The 19,887-nt window shown below is 51.1% G+C and overlaps 1 protein-coding gene across 1 annotated transcript; it reads right to left on the bottom strand.

Annotated features, from left to right (window-relative positions):
- Positions 1-3,024: 3,024 nt before the first annotated feature.
- Positions 3,025-8,086, bottom strand: STX4 (syntaxin 4; the record flags this gene model as incomplete). The annotated part of the gene is made up of 11 exons (XM_084250371.1): positions 3,025-3,142; positions 3,234-3,329; positions 3,412-3,522; positions 4,400-4,537; positions 4,777-4,853; positions 4,925-5,033; positions 6,478-6,548; positions 7,347-7,421; positions 7,558-7,657; positions 7,770-7,871; positions 8,057-8,086. 10 exons carry the CDS (start codon positions 8,084-8,086, stop codon positions 3,252-3,254), a joined length of 891 nt encoding a protein of 296 aa, XP_084106497.1. The 3' UTR covers positions 3,025-3,142; positions 3,234-3,251.
- Between the last annotated feature and the right edge of the window lie 11,801 nt (positions 8,087-19,887).

A 19,887-nucleotide genomic window follows, 5' to 3' on the forward strand; every position in this document is an offset into this window, starting at 1 on the left:
GGAAGTTGCCATTGGTACTTCAAGCTTCTATTATTTTTTTTAAGATTTATTTATTTATTTGTACAAGCACTGGGTACAGTCAGAAGCATGTGAGGGTGAGAGAATTCACCAGAGCCAGAGCGGGCAGCAGAACAGGCAGACTGACAAAGTATCCTGCTGAGGGGAGCAGTAGGTGCGGCATAAGAGGTCTGTGCATGTGGGATCCTCGCCGGTGGCCAGGGATTGAACCGGCGTTGCAGAGGCTGCAGGCAGCTTCGCAGCCCAGCGCTCAACTGCTGTACCACTGGGAAGGCCCTCAAAGCTTCTATTTAGAAGCTTGTATTTTACATATTTTTTTACATGTTTTATATATTTTAGCTAGTATTTTACATGTATACTCACATTCCTTTGGCGAAAGTAAGTCAGATGGCAAGCCTATTATAGGGGCAGGAATGTATGACCCTCCTAAAATGAGGGCCCAGGAGGAAGGACTATATGTATTTGGGACAATAATAAATCTACCACAGGACTGAACCAGGAATGTCAGTCACTGAGTTCAGTTACTCCTCCTTCACACACATAGTCTGCCTCAGCATTCTGTGCCATGTAACACCTCACATACACCTTGGGTATGTCAAGGGTAAAGTCTTGACTTAAGGGGGACAATTCATAGGTAAATCAATATAGCCTGACTCAGAGAGTAGATTAGACCAATCAGATTCCTTTTCTTGGGAATTTGAACCGTGAACTACTGAGTGAGGCAGTAAGTGAAAAGAGCTGCAGCAGAAATGTTGTGATGCAAGACGGAGTTAGAAAAGTCACAACTAACCAAGATCCTGGTACCTGCAGGATGACAGCTACCAGGTCAGAATTTCAGTACAAAACCATCCCTTAGCTCCTCACTGAAGCTGGTTTCCCACAAGGAAGGGGTTTGCATAAGGAACCTATGAAATCTCCAGTGCAAGGATCCCCTGTCCTAGGTCAGCTCCAAACTGGCCGCTCACCTGCTTAAGACCTCCTGTGGGCCCCTGAAGCCACTGGAAAAGTTCAGTCAACCCAGCATTCCAGATCTCACTTGGCTATCAAGCCACTTCTTCCACGATGTTCTAGACAGCTTCCTGGGTCAGACAGGCAAGCAGCCTTCAGGGGTGGGGCTGTCCAGTGTGGCCAAGCTCAGGGAATAGACAAAGGAGACCAACAAGCCGAAGGTGCTGGCAGCAAGGGAAGAAATGGAGGATCAGGGGAGCTCAGAGGCCCTGTGTCCAAATCAGGCTTCTACAGGGGTAGGATCGGCCTAGCCCCACGACTCCCCGTTCTTCTCCATCAGATGGACACCCAAAGTGCGTTGCACACAGCTGAGAATGAGGAGCTCTTTCCTTCAGGTTTCTAGAGCTTCATCTGTAAACAGGACACCTGATCTCAGGGGTGGGTACCCTCCCAGACTTCTGCTGCTGCGAGTTCAGCGACTGGGGAGTTTGCGAAATCCCTGAATCACTGCTCCCCGCAGTCAGCCACAAGCTAGTGCCTTCCGCTGCTTCTGGAGGTTTGTTTGATCAACCCCTTGGCTCTGTGATCCAACCACTTTTGAGTGCGACTTGCTGAGGCCCCACCCATATCAGCGCCTCTGTCTAGTTGTTAAACCAGGGCACTCACTCCCACAGACCAATCGCCACCCTCCCCAGGAACAGCCATTAAATCCCAGGGCCAATCGTTTTCTGGTTGCGACCAGGCCACCGTCTCCGCCACGCCCGCCGCTCCCGACCAGGCGCGCACGGGAACCCTGCGCAGGCGCAGTGAAACTGCCAGGCCAGGGCCGCCGAGAGGCGCTGCAGCCGGGCGCCCAGCTAAAAAGGATGGCAGCAGAGCAGACGAGGGTCGCGGATCATAGAAGCCCAATGCCCCACTCTGGACCTCCCGCAGCCCCTGAGTCCATGTTCAGAGGCAGGATCCGAGACTGCACTAAATATAACATCCATCTTTCGTAGACTGGCATTAACCCAGCACCCAGGCTGTGCAGAAAGCGATATTGTGACAGCAGCAGGTCCCTGTGGGACCTAAACTGGGATGGGGCCAGGTTGCAGAAACCCAGTTCCCAGGCCTAGGTCTGGGTCAGGCACCATCACTCCATCCAGGGTGGGAGCCAGAAGCCAGCTTACCCCTGAAACCAGGTATCTAGGGACAGGTACCACATCCACCTCCAGAAATGAGGTATCCCTACTAGGAACCCCTAGAAATTTAGATTCTAGGGGTGCCTCATAAAAACCAGGGGGCAAGCTTCTCTGCCTCTACTTGCCCCTCAGCCACTTAAGAAGCAGTGATGCTCATCTGAGCCCCTGGCTCTCCAGCTGACCTCTTATGTCAAAGACAAAGCCCTTTCCTAGGCCCTGGCCCAGGCCTGCTGTTTCCTCTGCCTGGCAACCCTTTGCCCTGCTTCTTCCCCAGAATTGGCTTCTCTCACTTAACAGTTAACTCAAACATGTCTCCCTCTTTCTACTCCTCTCAGCCAGACAGGCCCTTTCTGCACGTTGTATCCAAAAATAACAGCCTCAATTACTCAATTACTTTTCCCTAGTACCTCTTTCTTTCAAGTTAGGAATGCCCACTGATGTCACACACACACCTCTCACCTGTATCCCAGTCTGGCCTGGCCAGCTTCACTTCTCCAGGTCATGCACAGCAGTCTTTCCCCAGGACAGTAAGTACCCAGCCAGATGTGGGTGAGACCTCCCCCCCAGAAACCCATTCCTGTGGGAGAACAGAAGAGCCATGCCAGTTGGCTATGGGCTTTGCACTAGGACAGTCTCCTCTGCACCTGCCTGGGCTGGGCCTGGTACCAAGGATGGTCAAGAGGAGGGAAGGCTGGACACCTAGAGGCCCTGGGCTGGCCCTTCCAGAAATACACACACACAGGGAGTTTCCAAGCTCTTTTTTTGTTTAAATTTCTTACAAAACTGTGTGTCCCAGCCAAACAGGACACTGCAGGCCCTCCCCCAGGCACTGTGGCCCAAGCAAGAAGACCCCCATGAATGAATGGCTGCCAACCCCAGAGAACCGTCTGCCCCTGTGCACGGGGTGAATGTGGGGGTCCGGCTGGAGGCTCTGTTCTGCCCTCCCCAGCTCCTGGGAGAGAAGGCAGATCCTGGGTCCCAGATGGTCTTAGTGCCTACAAGGGAAGGAGGAAGAAGAGGATCTGAGATGAGGAGGACAGGCCCAGGCCAGGAGGGCAGGGTAGGGGCAGGACCACAACATCTCACCGAGAATGTGCGAAGGTATCATATCAATGAGATAGAAATGATGATCACCAGGATGAGGGCAGTGATGGACAGACAAATGGCAATCATAAGTTTCTTCTGCGGGAGAGGAGGGGCGTGTCAGGGAAGTTCAGGCAAGGAAGAAGGGTCACTGGGGGCCAAGGCAGGAGGGGAGGCTCACTTTCCGAGCTTTCTTCTGGTTCTCCAGGGCCAGCTTGACATGTTCCTGCCCACGTTCCACATAGTCAGCTGAGCTCAAGATGTTCTTCTCAATCCGGTTGATCGTCTCCTCCTGCTCGGAGAAGGGGCATGCAGGTGGGTGGGGCTGACTAGGGGAGGAGGGCCCAAGAGCTCCTCTGTCTCCCCCCCACCAACCCCAAATGACTAGAGGACATTGCTGGCAACACAACTGTGCTAACAAAGACACGGAGCAGGACCACGCCTGACACAAGTTCACATCCTCAGGTGGCTGCCAGGCTTCCTCTTATTGGGTAGTCCCGTCTGCCTGCCTCCTTGCCCCACACAACCTCTATGTGTAATGGTGGCTTGGAGCCAGAGCCAAGCACCTTAAATTGCTCATAACTTTTCATGAGGGTGAACTTTCCCCTCACAAATCCATCTGAATTTGCCTGTTCTTCTAGGCCTATCTCCTGGCCGCTGTGAAGCCCTTGCTAATCCTATCTCCCCCTGGCGCCACCAGACCTGGTATTCCTGCTGAATGAAACCCCTTCCCCATGACCTGCTGCTGTAAAAGGGCACTGGTAATACACTAGAACGTTCACCTCACCCCATAAACCAGAGCCAGGGGAAGAATACCACCTCCCTCCTCAACCTTATACAGATTTTCAGAGGCAGGCCTTCTAGAGGGCAACTTTGACTGGAGCTCTGAGAAGTGGATCCTATGGGTGGTAGAAGAGCCAGGGATGGGGCCATACCTGGGGTGGGCTAAGTTGGGTGCAAGGGTGGGGTGCTAAGTAGAGAGGAGTGGCTGAGTGGCTACAGAGGTAGATGCAATTCTGGGGCACAGCTAAGGGTAGAGGTCTGGACCATCCTGGGGGCATGGCCAAGCCTGGAAAGAAACAAAAGCCTTGGAGAGAAGCTAAGTATCTGGAGGTTGACAGTCACAGCTGGGTTCTGACTAAACATGGCCTCACACATCTGGGACCCACCTGCATCTCCACCTCAGTAGCCAGAAAAGTGAAAATCTCATGAAGTTCACGGATACTGCGTTCAAGCTGCTGGATCTCACTATGCCGGGCCGAGATCTCATTTAGCGCCTGTCGAGTCACCTGAGTGTCCTTCAATATCTGGGGAGCAGACAAGAAAGGAGGGGTGGGTCACAGGGAAACCAGCAACAGGTCCAAAGTTCCTGTTGAGCTTTAGGGCAGCTGTTGGGCCTAGAACTGAGGCTGAAGGCCTAAGGAGTGACTTCAGGCATGCTATGTGTTCCCTTCTGAGATTGAGGATTCCCTCCCTCAAGAAAATAGAGCCAGGGCTTAGTAAGGATGGGCGGTCCAGGACAGGGAAGCCAGCGGCAGACACTCACATTGGACACAAACACCTCACTCTGCCCACTGTCCAGCATCTGCTCCAGCTCCTCGTCGGACACCATTCCGGCATTTGCTGTGAAGGAAAAGTCCTGCTCAGAGCTGGGTCAAGTCCCCTAACCCTGTGGGACGGGCATCACAACTCACTGATCTTCAGCTGCCTCCGAATCCGCTCCACGTTCTTCTCTCGGTACTCGGACTGCATGGAGTTGCACTTATTGATGAGCTCCACGAATTGCTGGGACAGGATCCCATGCTAAGGATGGAGAATATAGGCTGGGCACACCCGGGAGGATCCCTGCCTGGTCTGGGCCTCAGCATCCCCCTGGTACAGCGAGCAAACAGCACATGCTGTTAAGGTGCCGGCTGCCTTAACCACATTGAAGGGCTCCCCATTCTCTCAAAGTCAAAGCCAAAACCCTTACCAGGACCTGTCAGGCCTCCTCCCACCTCCCCTCCGCTCTCACCTCCACCTATGGATCCCTCACTCCCTTCTTCCAGCCACTGCAGCTCCTTACTCCTTCCAGAACAGAGCACACCCCCACCCCAGGCCTTTGTCCTCGCCATTCCTTTGGCCTAGAATGCTTATCCTTCACAAAGGCCTTTAGGACTTTGTTCTCATGTCACCTTCTAAGGGAACATTTCTCTACTTACTGAAATAGCATTCTAACTTCTCCCGGCCCTCTCTTAATATTTGTTATGATTCTAAAATATATGACTTATTTATTATGATTGTCTCTCCCACTGTAATGTGAAGGCCCATGAAAATAGGGGTTTTTGGTTCACTGCTGTATCCCAAGCAGCTAGGAAAGGGACTGGCACACAGCAGGTACTTAAATATTTGTGCAGTACTTGCTGAATACTAGCCTAACTGCTTAAAGAAGAGGAGCATAGTGTGGCTGGAGGCAGTCTGTTGCTGAGATGACACAGGTCCAGCTGGGCCCTCAGCCTCCCCTACCCATGACCACCACAGGCTTCCCTAAAATCCACTCTTGCCTTTCCTTCCCCTGATAACTTACACGTGCTCCTTCCTGGGAATTCCAGCTCTCATGGCTTCAGCTGTACCCTTTTAAGATGCCCAAACTTTTCCATCTTCAATCTGGGGTCATTGCTGAGCTCTGGACTCACCTATTCCATCTCTCACTTCCAAAAACTCCAATCCACTCCTCCCTGGGCACCCAGAAGGGGTGGGTTAAATCATCTCAAATCTCCTTACTAAGGTTAATTCAGCATGCTTCCTGCCACCCCCACCAAGGGAAGTTCCTTTTCTTGATTTCTTGACTATGAAGCACCACATATTTTTATGTGGGCAGGAAACCTCCCAGTCGTTTGACTTCTCCCTCTTCTTCCCTGGGCAGAGCCATTAGCCACTGTCTTCTACCTGTGTAATGTCTTTGTCATCTATTCAACTCCAACTCTCCATCTTGCCTCCTGCAAAGACTGTGTCTCACAGTTGAGCCCAGGTCTTATCTGGGGACTCAGCAAACTTCTTACTGAATAGAGGAGAAGGCAGGGTGTTATAATGGATGGGGAGTCAGAAGATCTGGCTTTTTGACCTTTTGCTCTGTGAACCTCAGTTTCCTCATCCGAAAAAATCATCCGGTTGAACTGATGATCTCCAAAGACCTTTACTCCTACTCTCCCATCTAATCTATAAAATACTTGCTGAAACGTCTTAATTCCTGGAACAACAAACCCACCTGGGTTTTTCTCATTCTTGTGTTGATCGAGTTATAATTCTCATCAGCTTCCTCCTTCTGCGGCTCTATGACTGTGGGAAGACATAAAGGTATTGGTGGGGAAATGAAAAATGATGTAAGAATTATATAAAACAAAATATTTTTTAAAAAAAGGTACTGGTGGGCAAAGGACTTTGACTGGTGGCTCCTAAAAATCACTTGGTCACCATGACATAGGGTCCAAGTCATGCCCCAGTCACACAATAGGGCACATGATAGGATTTTCCTAATAAATGTAATAAAAAGACAAATTCTGGGCCTCCCTGGTGGTGCAAGAGGTTAAGTCTCGGCACTATCAAGCTATTGCCAGCCACTGCAACATGAGTTTAATCCCTGGCCAGGGAGCCAACCCACATGGTGCAGACCTCTCCAGTCTCCCTTCAGCTGTGTATTTCAGTAGATCTGCCTGTTCTGCTCCCCACTCTGTCTTGGGTGAATCCTCTCACATACCCCTCCCTGCCCCCACACCTCTGGCCTACACCCCAGTTCTTGTATGCATAAATAAATAACAATAAATCTTTAAAAAAAGACATATTCTGAGTCCGACAGGGCATAGTTGAAATACATCAGTGAATTCCCATGGGATGCAGAGGCCTCCTCCTAACAAAACCCATTCTTCCTGCCCAAAGAATGCAATTTGGGCAGCAACTCAGGAGTAAAGGGTTTCACTATATATAAAGGAAGCTGAGGAAGTCAGGACTGGAAAAAGATATTCTAGATCTAAGCCTCCTGTGTGACCTATATATATCACTGCCCTCTCTGGGCCACACAATCCCCAGGAGTTGGGCAGAACCAGAGGGAAGGATCTGTCTGAGGTCCTAGGAGCTCACCTTTCAGTTGAGAGCGGATCTCCCTTCCCAGCTGTTTGATCTCTTCACGCAGATTCTGCAGGTCCTGCTTCATGCCTGAACAAGAGAAGACCATAATTCGCAAACGTCAGCCCCTACCTTCACAAACCAACCTGGGCACCACCTGCGTGGAACTACAGTCCCCACAATCCCCCTGGCTGAGCATGCGTTCAGCACCCGGGGTTTCACTCACTCTCCTCGGGAAGGGGCGTGGCCAGGATGGTGACCTGCTGCTTCTCCAGCTCCCGGACTTTATTCTCCAGCTTGACAATAGTCTGCCGAATTGTCCGGACCTGGGGAAGGTGACCGAGAGGGCTGAAGGAGATATCGAAATACTCCAGATTGCACTGCTCCTCGGGTCCACCAGTCCCCTCGTGGGTCCGGGCCGAGACTCCAGGCACCTACCTTTTGGAAGAACTCATCGTCCGGGCTCCCCAGGCGCGCGGTGCCCGGCTGGACCACCAGCGCGACGCGCTCCTCGTCCTCATCGTCCGAACTGTCATCCCCCTGCCAGGGCCGGGGTCATTCGCATCACTTCCCTGCCGTCGCTCTCGCCCCGCAGGACCCACGGGCTTCCGGGTCTTTCCTTCCTGGCCTTCGGTCATCCCTGCCCGCCCCGAGACCAGGGTCCTCCACGCCCGCCACACCCCACCCCGCCCGCCCACCCCCACCCTGCTGCCCCGACTCCTCACCTGTCTCAGCTCACGGGTCCTGTCCCGCATGGCGGCTCCAGCTCCTTCCCGGCACCTGAGCCCAGAGGGCCTCTGGATCCCAAGTTTGCAACTCCCGAACCCCACTCACACGGCACTCCCCTCCGTCCTCACACTGCGGATCCCAAAGCCCCCCGCGGTCCTCAGAGGCTCAGCCCCCAGCACCATCCACAGTCAATGGACAGGAGCTGGCCTCGGGGACCCCCAACGTTCCACAGGTTGGAATTCCCTTTTCTTTCCCCCCTCCCGATCCCGCAGCTCGGCCCCGCCCCCTCGGGGATGATTCTGGGCATGCGCACCGGGCGGCGTCTCTTCCTCGCCCCGGGGCGGGGCGGAGGCCGGAAGCTGTGCCGCCCCGAACGGAAGTGCGACTGCCAGGACCCGGGGCCCGCCCCCACGCCAGGAACTGTCGCATCTTCCAACGGAAATCTAGGTGCCAAAAGGGGTGGGAATGCGTCATTCCTACGTAATCTGAAAGGCCCTGCATCTCATATCACCCCATGGTGCCCCCCGCGTCACGTGACCTGCCTGGTGCCAGCCTCGCGGGCCACAGAACGTGACGCTTTAACGGTCACGTGTCTCGGCACTGTCAACTTCGCCTCTGGAACACCCTGCTCCCCGCGACGTCCGCGGCGCCCGAGCTTTGCCCTCAGTGCCTCCCCCGAGGCGGGGAGGGGCGCTGACTGCCCCTAGAAACCTTTTGAGTGGGTGGAAGGACCCTTCTTGAATTCGGCTTTATGGGGGCCGGGGGACGGAGGTCCAGGGCCGTGGGCAGACTGACCACTTAGAATGTGGGGCTGTCAGCATCATGGGACCTTGAAATTTAAAAAATTTAGTAAGATCCAGCGTCAGAATTGCAGGGTTTTGTAGGCAGAGATTCTGGGGGTGGGAAGTGACCTCACCCGAGGCAGAAATCTCTTCTCCCGCATACTCCTGGCGCAACCTCTGACAGGTGGGCGGCTGGCGCCCGGCTTGAACACTGCAGTCCCGCTGCACTCGTCACCTTCTGAGCATAAGACCATTTCAGAGCAGCTCAGGCTGAGAAAAGTGGCTGTGTTATATCAAGCAGTCTGCCACTCAGACCTCCCCCACTACCTTGCACCTGGGTCTGCTTTCTGGAGCCCACAAAAAAATCTGCACACCCTCCACGTTGTTGTGGACGGTGAGCTCTTGAGATCAGGGCACGGCTGTGTTGCTCTCACCAGAATTTCCAGTCCTTCGTTCACTACCTATCACATAATGTGCTCTCAACAAAAGTCTGTGGGCAGAATGTTAGCCATTCATGTATCTGAATATAAAGCTCGTGGTTCTCAAGTCGTCCCCTTTTGGCTTCAGGCTCTCACCCCAACATTTCTCTAACCCTGGCCCTCTAGACATTCCTCATTCAATGGATATTAACAATATCTGTGCCAGACACTGTTCTGGGGCCCCAGTTAGATCAGCACTAACAATCTCCTGAGCTTGTAAAATTTACATGTCATAGGAGGTGTCATCACAGCCACTCAGTGAATATCAGGTCTCCTGGATCCCAGGGTTGTTTTTTTTTTTTTTTTTTCCCCAGAGAGCTTACATAAAGTTTCAGCTAAGGGAAGGAATAGTCCTTCCTCAATATGCCCTAGTAAGGAAATCTAGATTCTTGTGCCTGAGTTGCTATGGACTTCTGGGAAGTAACTTCTTTCTGGGCCTTGATCGCCCATCTATACAATTGGGGGGTGAGAAATAATCTTTATGAGCACTTAGGTTCAATAATTATGAGGTTAGGGCCTCCCCAGTGGCGCAGCGGTTGAGCGCTGGGTTGCGAAGCTGCTCGCGGCCTCTGCGGCGCCGGTTCGATCCCCGGGTGCTCCCCGGCCACCATAGGAGGGTCCCACATGGCGCGCAGACCTCTCCTGCCGCCCGCTGCTCCCCTCAGCAGTGTACTTCGGTCCTTCTGCCTGCTCTGCTCCCCGCTCTGGCTCTGGTGAGTTCTCTCACCCTCCCGCGCTTCTGACTGTACCCAGTGCGTGTATAAACAAAAACAAACAAACAAACAAATAAATAAAAACATGCCTCTATAAAAAAAATTCTTAAAAAAATAATTATGAGGTTAGAAAATGGCTTTGAGGTAATTACTTAGGCTTGTTGGAGGTTGGACTCAGTGTTGTGGAATGGTGTGGAGGGAAATGGGGAGAAGGGGTCATCAGGGAGACTGCACTGGGGCTGCAGCTTTTCAGAGCTGAGCCTTGTTATCTCTCTTTCATAGTTTCTTGTGACTCCTCTTAGGTCTTCTGAGAAACCTGGAAGTGTGTATTAAGTGTACTGGTTCTTGGAAGTGTAGATGGTGTGTGTGTGTGTGTGTTACTTTTGACTGTGTGATGATCAGGCACTACCTGGATCTGAGACTTGGCAGACTGTCCTGTCCCCTTCACCTGCAGGGCCATCCTACCAGCACTGGAGCTGGATGACCTGGGTTGGAACCCCAGCTCATTCATCTATTAACTCTATAAGACAGGTTACTAAACCTCTCTGTGCCTCAGTTTCCTCATTTGAAAAGTGAGAAAAATAATACCATCTCATCAGTTGCTCTAAGGGTTAAGTGAAATTATATATGTAAAATTAATAGAACAGGGCCTATACAGAATAAGTGTAATAGAAGTATTTGCTGCTGGGTCCTGCCTGGTGGTGCAAGAGGTTAAGTCTCAGCACTATCAAGTTATCTGCAGCCACGAGTTCAATCCCCGGCCAGAGAGCTAACCCACATGGCACAACAGATCTCTCCTGTCTCACCCGCTGCTCCCCTTAGGAGTGTATTTCAGTCAATCTGCCTGTTCTGCTCCCTACTGTCTCTGGTGAATCCCCTCACCCCCCATACCTCTGACCTACACCCCAGCTCTTGTATGCATAAATAAATAAATCTTTTTAAAAAAGTATTTGCTGGGCCTCCCCTGTGGCGCAGTGGTTGAGCGCTGGGTTGCGAAGCTGCCCGCGGCCTCTGCGGCGCTGGTTCGATCCCCGGCTGCTCCCCAGCCACCGGAGGAGGGTCCCACATGGCGTGCAGACCTCTCCTGCCACCCGCTGCTCCCCTCAGCAGTGTACCTCGGTCCTTCTGCCTGCTCTGCTCCCTGCTCTGGCTCTGGTGAATTCTCTCACCCTCCCGTGCTTCTGACTGTACCCACTGCATGTATAAACAAAACAAACAAATAAATAAAATAAATAAAACATGCCTCTATTTAAAAAATAAATAAATAAATAAATAAATAATTAAAAAATAAAAAAAAGTATTTGCTGCTATTGTATGACACAGATGATGATTCTCATCACTGTGAGGATGTCAGCAACCTTAGTTTCTCTGCCAGCAATGACACACTGCTGCTTACCAGTGTCTCCCTACGCCTTTCCATCCCCCACTGTGCACCCCATCTTAGGCTCTATATATCTCTCAGGTCTGCACTCGAGTCTGAGCTACCTTATATTTTGCTTATCTTACATATTGTTTGTCTTCACTACTCCTTTCCACTAACTAAAATGTAAGCTCCAAGAGGACAGGGACTTTCATCTGCATTTTTCACTTCTTCATCTATAGCACCTACAACAGTGCTTGACACACACACTGTAGTACACGAGAGACCCAAGATTGGAACCCAGTGGAGTTGTGTGGTAAGAGTCGTGTCTCTCAAGCACTACACCATGATCCAAGGAAAACACCAGCCAAGAGAGGCTCACCAAGTTCCACCCGCATTTGGGGACTTGGTGCTCCCTGTTGATGCCCTGCATTTGGATCACTGGGTGTGCGGGGAGGGAACAGACTTTGCCAGTAAGACTGAGCCTTCTCCTGTCCTTTGTCATAGAGTCTCTCTACAACCACAGGTAGGTTGGTGGTCTTCCTCTCCCTGTTTTCTGTGTCCCCTCTTCACCCTAAAAACACCTCTGAGGCTATTTTTGTGCCAAGCTTCAAGGGCCATGGAGATAAAGCCTGCATGATTATGTTATAGACCTGACCTTTTTCACACCTGCACTCCATCTGAGAGTCCCCCACCAAGATCCTGATGCTGGCTTTCACATCTCCACCCAACTTTTCTTCTGAGCTTAGAGTCCTGAATCCATCTACTTCCTGACATCCCTTCCTGGAAGTGCCTCAGGCATCTTAAACTCAATATGCTCCCAAATAGATTATATCAGCTCCCTTTAACAATCTCCAGGTCACTCCTGTTCTTCCTGCTTCCTCTCCATGTAGGTGACACCAGGTCATAACGTTGCCCTTGAACTTCATTCTAGATGTGATGGATCACACAATTTGTCAGGACAAACTCCACAAAAATGCTAAAAGAAAATATGGGCCTCCCTGTTGGCGCAGGGGGTTAAGACGCAACCTACGAAGCTATCCGCAGCTGGTGCAGCACGAGTTCGATCCCCAGGTAGGGAGATAGCCACATGGCGCAGCAGACCTCTCCTGTCTCACCTGCTGCTCCCCTCAGCAATATATTTCAGTCAACCTGCCTATTCTGCTCCCCACTCTGTCTCTGGTGAATCCTCTCACAAACCCCACACCTCTGGCCTGTGTCCCAGTTCTTGTATGCATAAATAAGTAAATCTTTAAAAAAAAAAAAAGAAAATATGGGGAAAATCCTTCATAACTCCAACTCAAAAATCAGAATTTATAAAATACATGATTAGTACAGTTGTCTACATGAAAAAATTCCATGTGACAAGAATGTCAAAGCACAGTCAATAGACAACAAACTAAGAAAAATATTTGCAGTTCTTATCATGTACAAAGGACTAATCTCCCTACTATTTAAAGAGCACTCACATATTGATAATAAAAACCAACAGTTCAATTAAAAAAATGGGCAAGGAATATGACAGACAAATCACAAAAAAAGAAAATGCATAAGGCCTTAAACACATCTGTAAATGTTCATCCTCACACATAATAAGAGAAATGAAAACTGAAACCATACCGACAAATCATTATTTATTTATTTATTTTTAAAAATATTTATTTATTTATTTATACAAGCACTGGGTACAGGCAGAAGGGCGGGAGGGTGAGAGAATTCACCAGAGCCAGAGCGGGGAGCAGAGCAGGCAGAAGGACCGAAGCACACTGCTGAGGGGAGCAGCGGGCGGCAGGAGGGGTCTGCGCGCCATGTGGGACCCTCCTCCGGTGGCCTGGAGCAGCCGGGGATCAAACCGGCGCCGCAGAGGCTGCGGGCAGCTTCGCAACCCAGCGCTCAACCGCTGCGCCACTGGGGAGGCCCACAAATCATTTTTTATTTATTGCATCAGCAAAGATCCAAAAGTTTGGCAAAACACTTTGTGTTTGACAAAACACTCTGTGGGGGGAAACAGGAACTTTTTATCCATTGTTGATGAGAATACAAAATGATACAAGTCAGGGCCTCCCCGGTGGCGCAGGGGTTGAGCGCTGGGTTGCGAAGCTGCCGGCGGCCTCTGTGGCGCCGGTTCGATCCCTGGCTGCTCCAGGCCACTGGAGGAGGGTCCCGCATGGCGCGCAGACCTCTCCTGCCGCCCGCTGCTCCCCTCAGCAGTGTACTTCGGTCCTTCTGCCTGCTCTGCTCTCCGCTCTGGCTCTGGTGAATTCTCTCACCCTCCCGCGCTTCTGACTGTACCCAGTGCTTGTATAAACAAAACAAACAAACAAATAAATAAATAAAACGTGCCTCTATTTAAAAAAAAGATACAAGTCAGAAAATACTTATCAAATTAATAAATGCATATTTACTTTAAGCCAACAATCCTACTTCTGAAAATCTGTCTGAAAGGTATTCCTGCTGTATCAGTTTGCTTCTGCTTCTGAAGAAACCACTTTAATACTGGGCCTCCATGGTGGCGCAGGGGTTAAAGACAGCACTATCAAGCAATTGGCAGCCACTACAGCACCAGTTCAACAGCATGAGTTCAATCCCTGGCTGGCCAGAGAAAAACCCACATGGCACAGCAGACCTCCCCTGTCTTGCCCGCTGCAGCCCTCAGCAGTGTATTTCAGTCAGTCTGCCTGTTCTGTTCCCCACTCTGTCTCTGGTGAATCCTCTCACTGCCCTCATACCTCTGGCCTGTACCCCATTTCTTGTATGCATAAATAAAATAAATCTTAAAAAATAAAGAAAAGAAAAAAGAAACCACTTCAATACTTACTGGCAGAAAACACTGATTTCTTATTTCTCCAGATTCCGAGGGTGTGTGTGACTTTTCTGCTGGTCTTGTGTTAGATTACTCAAGTGGTAGCAGGCAGCTGGCACCTTAGCTGGGCTGGCTGACTCAAGATGGCCTTGCTACACTTGGCTGGGGTGACTGACCCATTCTCCCCAAGTGGCATTTCATCCCGAATTCATCATAGCATAGTGGCCTCGGGGCTCCAAGAAGGCAAGGGCGGAAACTCCAAGGTCTCCCGAGGCCCCACTCAGCAGTTGCATCACATTATTCCTGCCACATTCAGGTAGTCACAGCAAGTCACACATCCGTAACAGCTGCAAAGGGTGGAGAAATGGAATTTTAATTCACCATAGCTGCACATGCGTGAAATGATACATTCATCAATGTTATTCACTGGATACTGTTTTTATTTTTTTTTAAAGATTTATTTTTATTTATTTATTTATATACAAGCACTGGGTACAGTCAGAAGCGCGGGAGGGTGAGAGAATTCACCAGAGCCAGAGCGGAGAGCAGAGCTGGCAGAAGGACCGAAGGACACTGCTGAGGGGAGCAGCGGGCGATAGGAGAGGTCTGCGCGCCATGTGGGACCCTCCTCCAGTGGCCAGGGAGCAGCCGGGGATAGAACCGGCGCCGCTGAGGCTGCGGGCAGCTTCGCAACCCAGCGCTCAACTGCTGCGCCACCGGGGAGGCCCTGGATACTGTTTTTAATAGATCAGGAACCTGCCCACCAGCAGGTATGCCACTGTCAAAATGTGAGGATGCACATTATATATAAATATGGAAAGGCGGGCCTCCCTGGTGGTACAAGGGGTTAAGTCACAGCACTATGAAGCTATCAGCAGCCACTGCAGCGCGAGTTCAATCCCCAGCCATGGAGCTACTCACATGGCACACAGCAGACCTCTCCTGTCTCGCCCGCTCTTCCCCTCAGCAGTGTGTTCCAGTTGATCTGCCTGTTCTGCTCCCAACTCTGTCTCTGGTGAATCCTTTCACCACCCCAACACTTCCTCCCGCCCCTCCGCCCCCTGCACACAGCACAGGCTTAGCACAAAGTGTAGGGACTCAATCCTTACTAGTTAATGAATGACTAGGTCAAGTGGGTCTTCGGCTTCTGAGCACAGCCATCGTAATGTGTCCTGTGCTGGGTACCATGAGAAGGAAGAATCAAATGGGGGTCCTGGAACATGAAGCACTCAGAGTCCCGTGGCCTGACAAGTTATGTATATATTTCTCCACCTGAAGCCTGAGTCTTCCTTGAAGGACAGATGCTCTGGGAAGTAATCCAAACCTCTGCAAAGATAAACCTTTGTTGTATTAAATCGCTGAGATTTGGGGGATGTTTGTTACATAGCATTGCCTAGCCTTAGCCTTGCCAATCTGATATAGCAGGCTTCCCAGATTTTTTTTTTTTTTTTGGTCATAACATTCTATTTTTTTTTTTAAGATTGATTTATTTGTATACAAGAACTGGGGTACAGGCCAGATGCGCGGGAGCATGAGAGGATTCACCAGAGACAGAGCAGGGAGCAGTGTCGCGGACCAGCACAGCAGTAGACGATGAGGCCGTCTCAAGGTTGAGAGAAGCGTGGAGGGTGGTCAGGGCGTCGGCGAAAGAAATGACAAACAGACACACTTCAAGAGAGTGTAAATCTGAGTGTAATTTTCTTTGAGTTGGTGACCAGTACATATATGTTTTTCTAAAGGCATAGGAATGGCGAACATCAGTGAAGAAATCAGCTTGCTTATAGGTTTAGCTTATCATTGACAGGGCAGTGATTTACATCTGGACCCAGGCGCATTCCTAAGTAGTTAGGCTATTAATTTTTCTTTTTGTTTTATGTGATTACTTTTTTGTTTTAACTACCACTAAATTACTATTAATTAGCACGGGTGAGTTTTACTTTTCACAATGTAATATTTCTATCATTAAGATTAATGCTAACAAGGCTAAGCATACAACAGAGAAATTATTAAGCTAACAGTTCTATTAATACACAGAGTTTAGTAACGTTTCATTTGAATTAGCCTAGTTATTAGATTTTGTATGTTCTTTTTTAATCAGCAAACCAATGACCTTTTTAGACAGAGAAAGAGAAAAGATTTTTAGAAAGAGAAAAGATTTTAGAGAGACAGTTGTATTAGAATAAAGTTTGTGGGCCTTGAGAAGGCGAGATAAGGTTCCATGCGGTCAGAATTCCTGTAGTGGCTCCTGGGGGTCGTTATCTTTCAACAGGCTTCCGTCTTATCTATGTCTTCAGGGAGTTTGCTGTTCTCCCCCTGCACGCTGGTTCCTTGCCCAGCCGGACCTAGGGACCTTGGCGCAAGCCATTAGCCCTAAAGGTCACTGCAGGGGGAGGTGCAGCAGAGCAGAAAAGGCAGACTGACCGAAATACACTGCTGAGGGGAGCAGCAGGTGAGACAGGAGAGGTCTGCTGCTCCATTTGGGATTCTCGCCGGCCGGCCAGGATCGAACCCGCGCTGCAGGGGCTGCAGACAGCTTCACAGTGCAACGCTCAACCACCTGTGCCACCAGGGAGGCCCAGGCTTCCCAGATTTGACTGAAAATAAGAATTGCCAGAATCATTAGATACCTATTGATAGATTCTTGGGTCCTAATCCAAATCTTCTACATCAGAATTCTCTCAGGAAAGAGGGCTGGTATCTACATGTTAGAGGTTTTTCCTCCAGCTTCAGGAAGATCAAGAAAGATTCCAGCTCAACCGTGAAGGAAGCATAGGAGCTGGGCTTCGGCATATGGGAGGGAGGGTTTTCCAGGGGATGTCCAGGGAAAGGCATGGAGGTGGGAGGTACCTTGGGGCTGAAGTCAGGATACATGACGGTGGTGGCATGTGCTCTGAGGGGAGTCAGGTTAGGTAACCTGGGCTTTATCTCATGACCAATGGGGAAACGAGATTTTCTGAGCAGAGGTTGGCCTGGTGGTGTAGATGCTTTAGAAAGGCCATACAGGCAGGGAGACTGTGCTGGAGGCTGACGCGTGGTTCAGGCAACCACCCTGGCAGTGTTATTTGCTAGACTTGAAGTCATTGTGGATGTGATGAGCTCTAGAATCACTGACAATGAGAGGAGTTTCCACTGTTATCACATGGCATGTACCTGTGTCCATCTTTAGAGCTGCTGCCAGATTTGAGTTGCACACTTTTCACTCATCCGTTCACTTAACAAATATTTATTGAGCACCTCCTATGTGCCAAGAGCCATGGAGCCACTGGAGAATCTGCAATGAACAAAACAAACAAAAATGTAAGGCTTCCTAGAACTTGTGTTTATTGTCTTTATGTTTGGGCAAGCGTGTGAGAGAATATGCCACTCATTCATTCATTCACTCGTTCAGATTTTTAGTGAATGTCTGCTTTGTGCCTGAGCTTGTGTTGGTTATGAACGGCCGACATGAGTCAGGCCTCTCTGGTCTCGTGAGGAAGCCCACACTTTGAGAGGCTGTCTGCCTAGACTGGGCCTTGAAACAAGAAGTGTGATACCACAGAAGGGGCCAGTGAGCCAGCACAGGCCAAAGACTTGAGTGTGTTTGGAGCCCATGATCCTTAGTGTGGTGAAGTCCTGGGGCTCACGGCACAGGGAGAGAAGTGACAGGGGAGATGAGGTGATGGTGGTGGGAACTGGGAGGCCATGGGGCCACTGGGATTGTTGGTCTAGGAGACTGATGTTACCTTTGGGCTATAACCATCACACTAGCAGCTGGGGAGAACAGTGAGTACGAAGGGGAGGGGTGGTCAATGTGAAGACCAGAGAAGAGGCCGCTCGGCTGGTCAGGTGAGAGCCGAGGACGAGGACCTAAGTGAATCTAAAGGGGCAGGATGGAAGGGACCCAGGAGACAACTCTGAATGTGATGGTTGAGGGAGGCGCGCTAACACAGTGGTTTTACAAAAATGGGCTTTGTAATCAAAAGATGCAAATTAAGAGCCTCAGCCCTGTCCTTGACTGACTAACTTTGTGAGCTTGAATTCTTTATTTAACCATTCCAAGCCTCAGTTTCCTCATCAGTACGCGCGAAATACTAGCAGTAACTGGGAATTATTCAGCAGAGCCCTGGGACACAATGGCTGCTCAGACACGGCAGCATTGTTAAATTGCGCGAGGGAGCCAAGGACAGCCTTCTGTCTGCTTTGAGTGACTGTGTATGGAGATGTGGTCTCTGGTGGAGAACACATGACAAGGAACTTTGAGGAAGGTGAGGCCACCCCACAGAGCCTGGCTGTGGTCATGGAGCTGCTCGTGTCTCTGGATGCATCTTTTGTCTCTGCATTCTTGGTGCCCAGTGCAGTCTCAGGTGCCTAACAGGTGCTGCCTTTGAGGACGAGAATCTGGCCCACAAGTACAGATGGAGGGATTGTGGGTTTGTAGGTGCAGCTGAAATTGGGGAGTTGAGACGGAAGAGGAAATAGAGAATCTGGGAGGAGATCCAGGGGACCCTGATGTTGAGGGTATGTGGGAGAAGGGGGGGTATGGGAGGAGACCAGGAAACACCATCCAGAGGTTTCGGGGATAGGCAGGACAGGAGGCAGGGGTGAAGACAAGGAAGGGAGGAGGATTTTGAGAAGAGAGAGGTCACTAGGTGGGGGGTGGGGTTAGATGTAACTAAAAGGTCATGGAGGATAGGTCAATGCATTTGGCATCAAGGTCACTGGGCACCTGGCAAAAACAGATTCAAGGCCTATTTGGGGCTGAAGCCCCCCCACAGGGGTGGAGGAATTGATGTCAAAACACAGAGATAGGGAGAGGAGAGGTGGGCATTAGGAGGGCAATACAGGGCACTTGGACCCTTGGGGTTTCCAGGGTCTTTTCCCAATAAGAATGAACCTTGTTTTAAAATATGAGTCATCTACAGGCAGGCCTGGAGATCTGAAAGGTGGTGAGCACGCCGTCGCTGGAGGCAGACAAGAAAGCTCTGAGGATGCCCCAATGCTAGGACTGTGGCTCAGAGTGGGGAAGGCTGTGCAAAAAAACAAGCCCCAGGGCCTCCTCAGCTAGACTTGGCTGAGTCCCTGCATCAAAAAAGCCACCTAGAGGGTCAGTCATGCTATTTCTAGTGTCCAAAGAGCCTCCTGTAGGGACACACACACACACACATACACACACACACACAGAGGTGGTCGCGCACAGCGCACAGAGACTTCCAGCCACACAAAACACAAATCTCTCTGTGTCTCTCAGCGTGGGGGGCTCCACAGCACCTCTCTCCAGGTTATTCCCTGAATTCATTCCCTTATTACCGCCCCCCCCCACCCCCCCAGCATCACTGGGCCTCTCGCCGCATCTCCTGTCTCTCTCGGCATCTCTCCCGGCTTCTCCGGCGCGGCTCTCCCCCCCCCCCCCACCGGGCCGCACTCTCCTCCACCCCCCGGGGTCCCCCTCCCCCGGACTACAACCCCCAGGCGCCCCCAGCCCCGGGCGCTGCGCATGCCCCCTGCTCCCCGCCCCCTCCGGCTCCCCCCCTCCCTTCCTCCCTACCTCCCTCCGCCCCCCTCCCCCGCGCTTCGGCTCCCGCATCCCTCCATCCGAGCCTGTGCCGCAGCCGCATCGCCACCGCAGCCCCGGCAGAGGCGAGCCCGGCCCAGGCCCCTGACCCTGCCCGGCCCTCGGCCGGCCGCCCCCGGCTCCGCCCCCGTCTGCGGGC

Source organism: Talpa europaea, assembly GCF_964194135.1.
Source record: "Talpa europaea genome assembly, chromosome: 12".
In the NCBI taxonomy this organism is placed as follows: domain Eukaryota; kingdom Metazoa; phylum Chordata; class Mammalia; order Eulipotyphla; family Talpidae; genus Talpa; species Talpa europaea.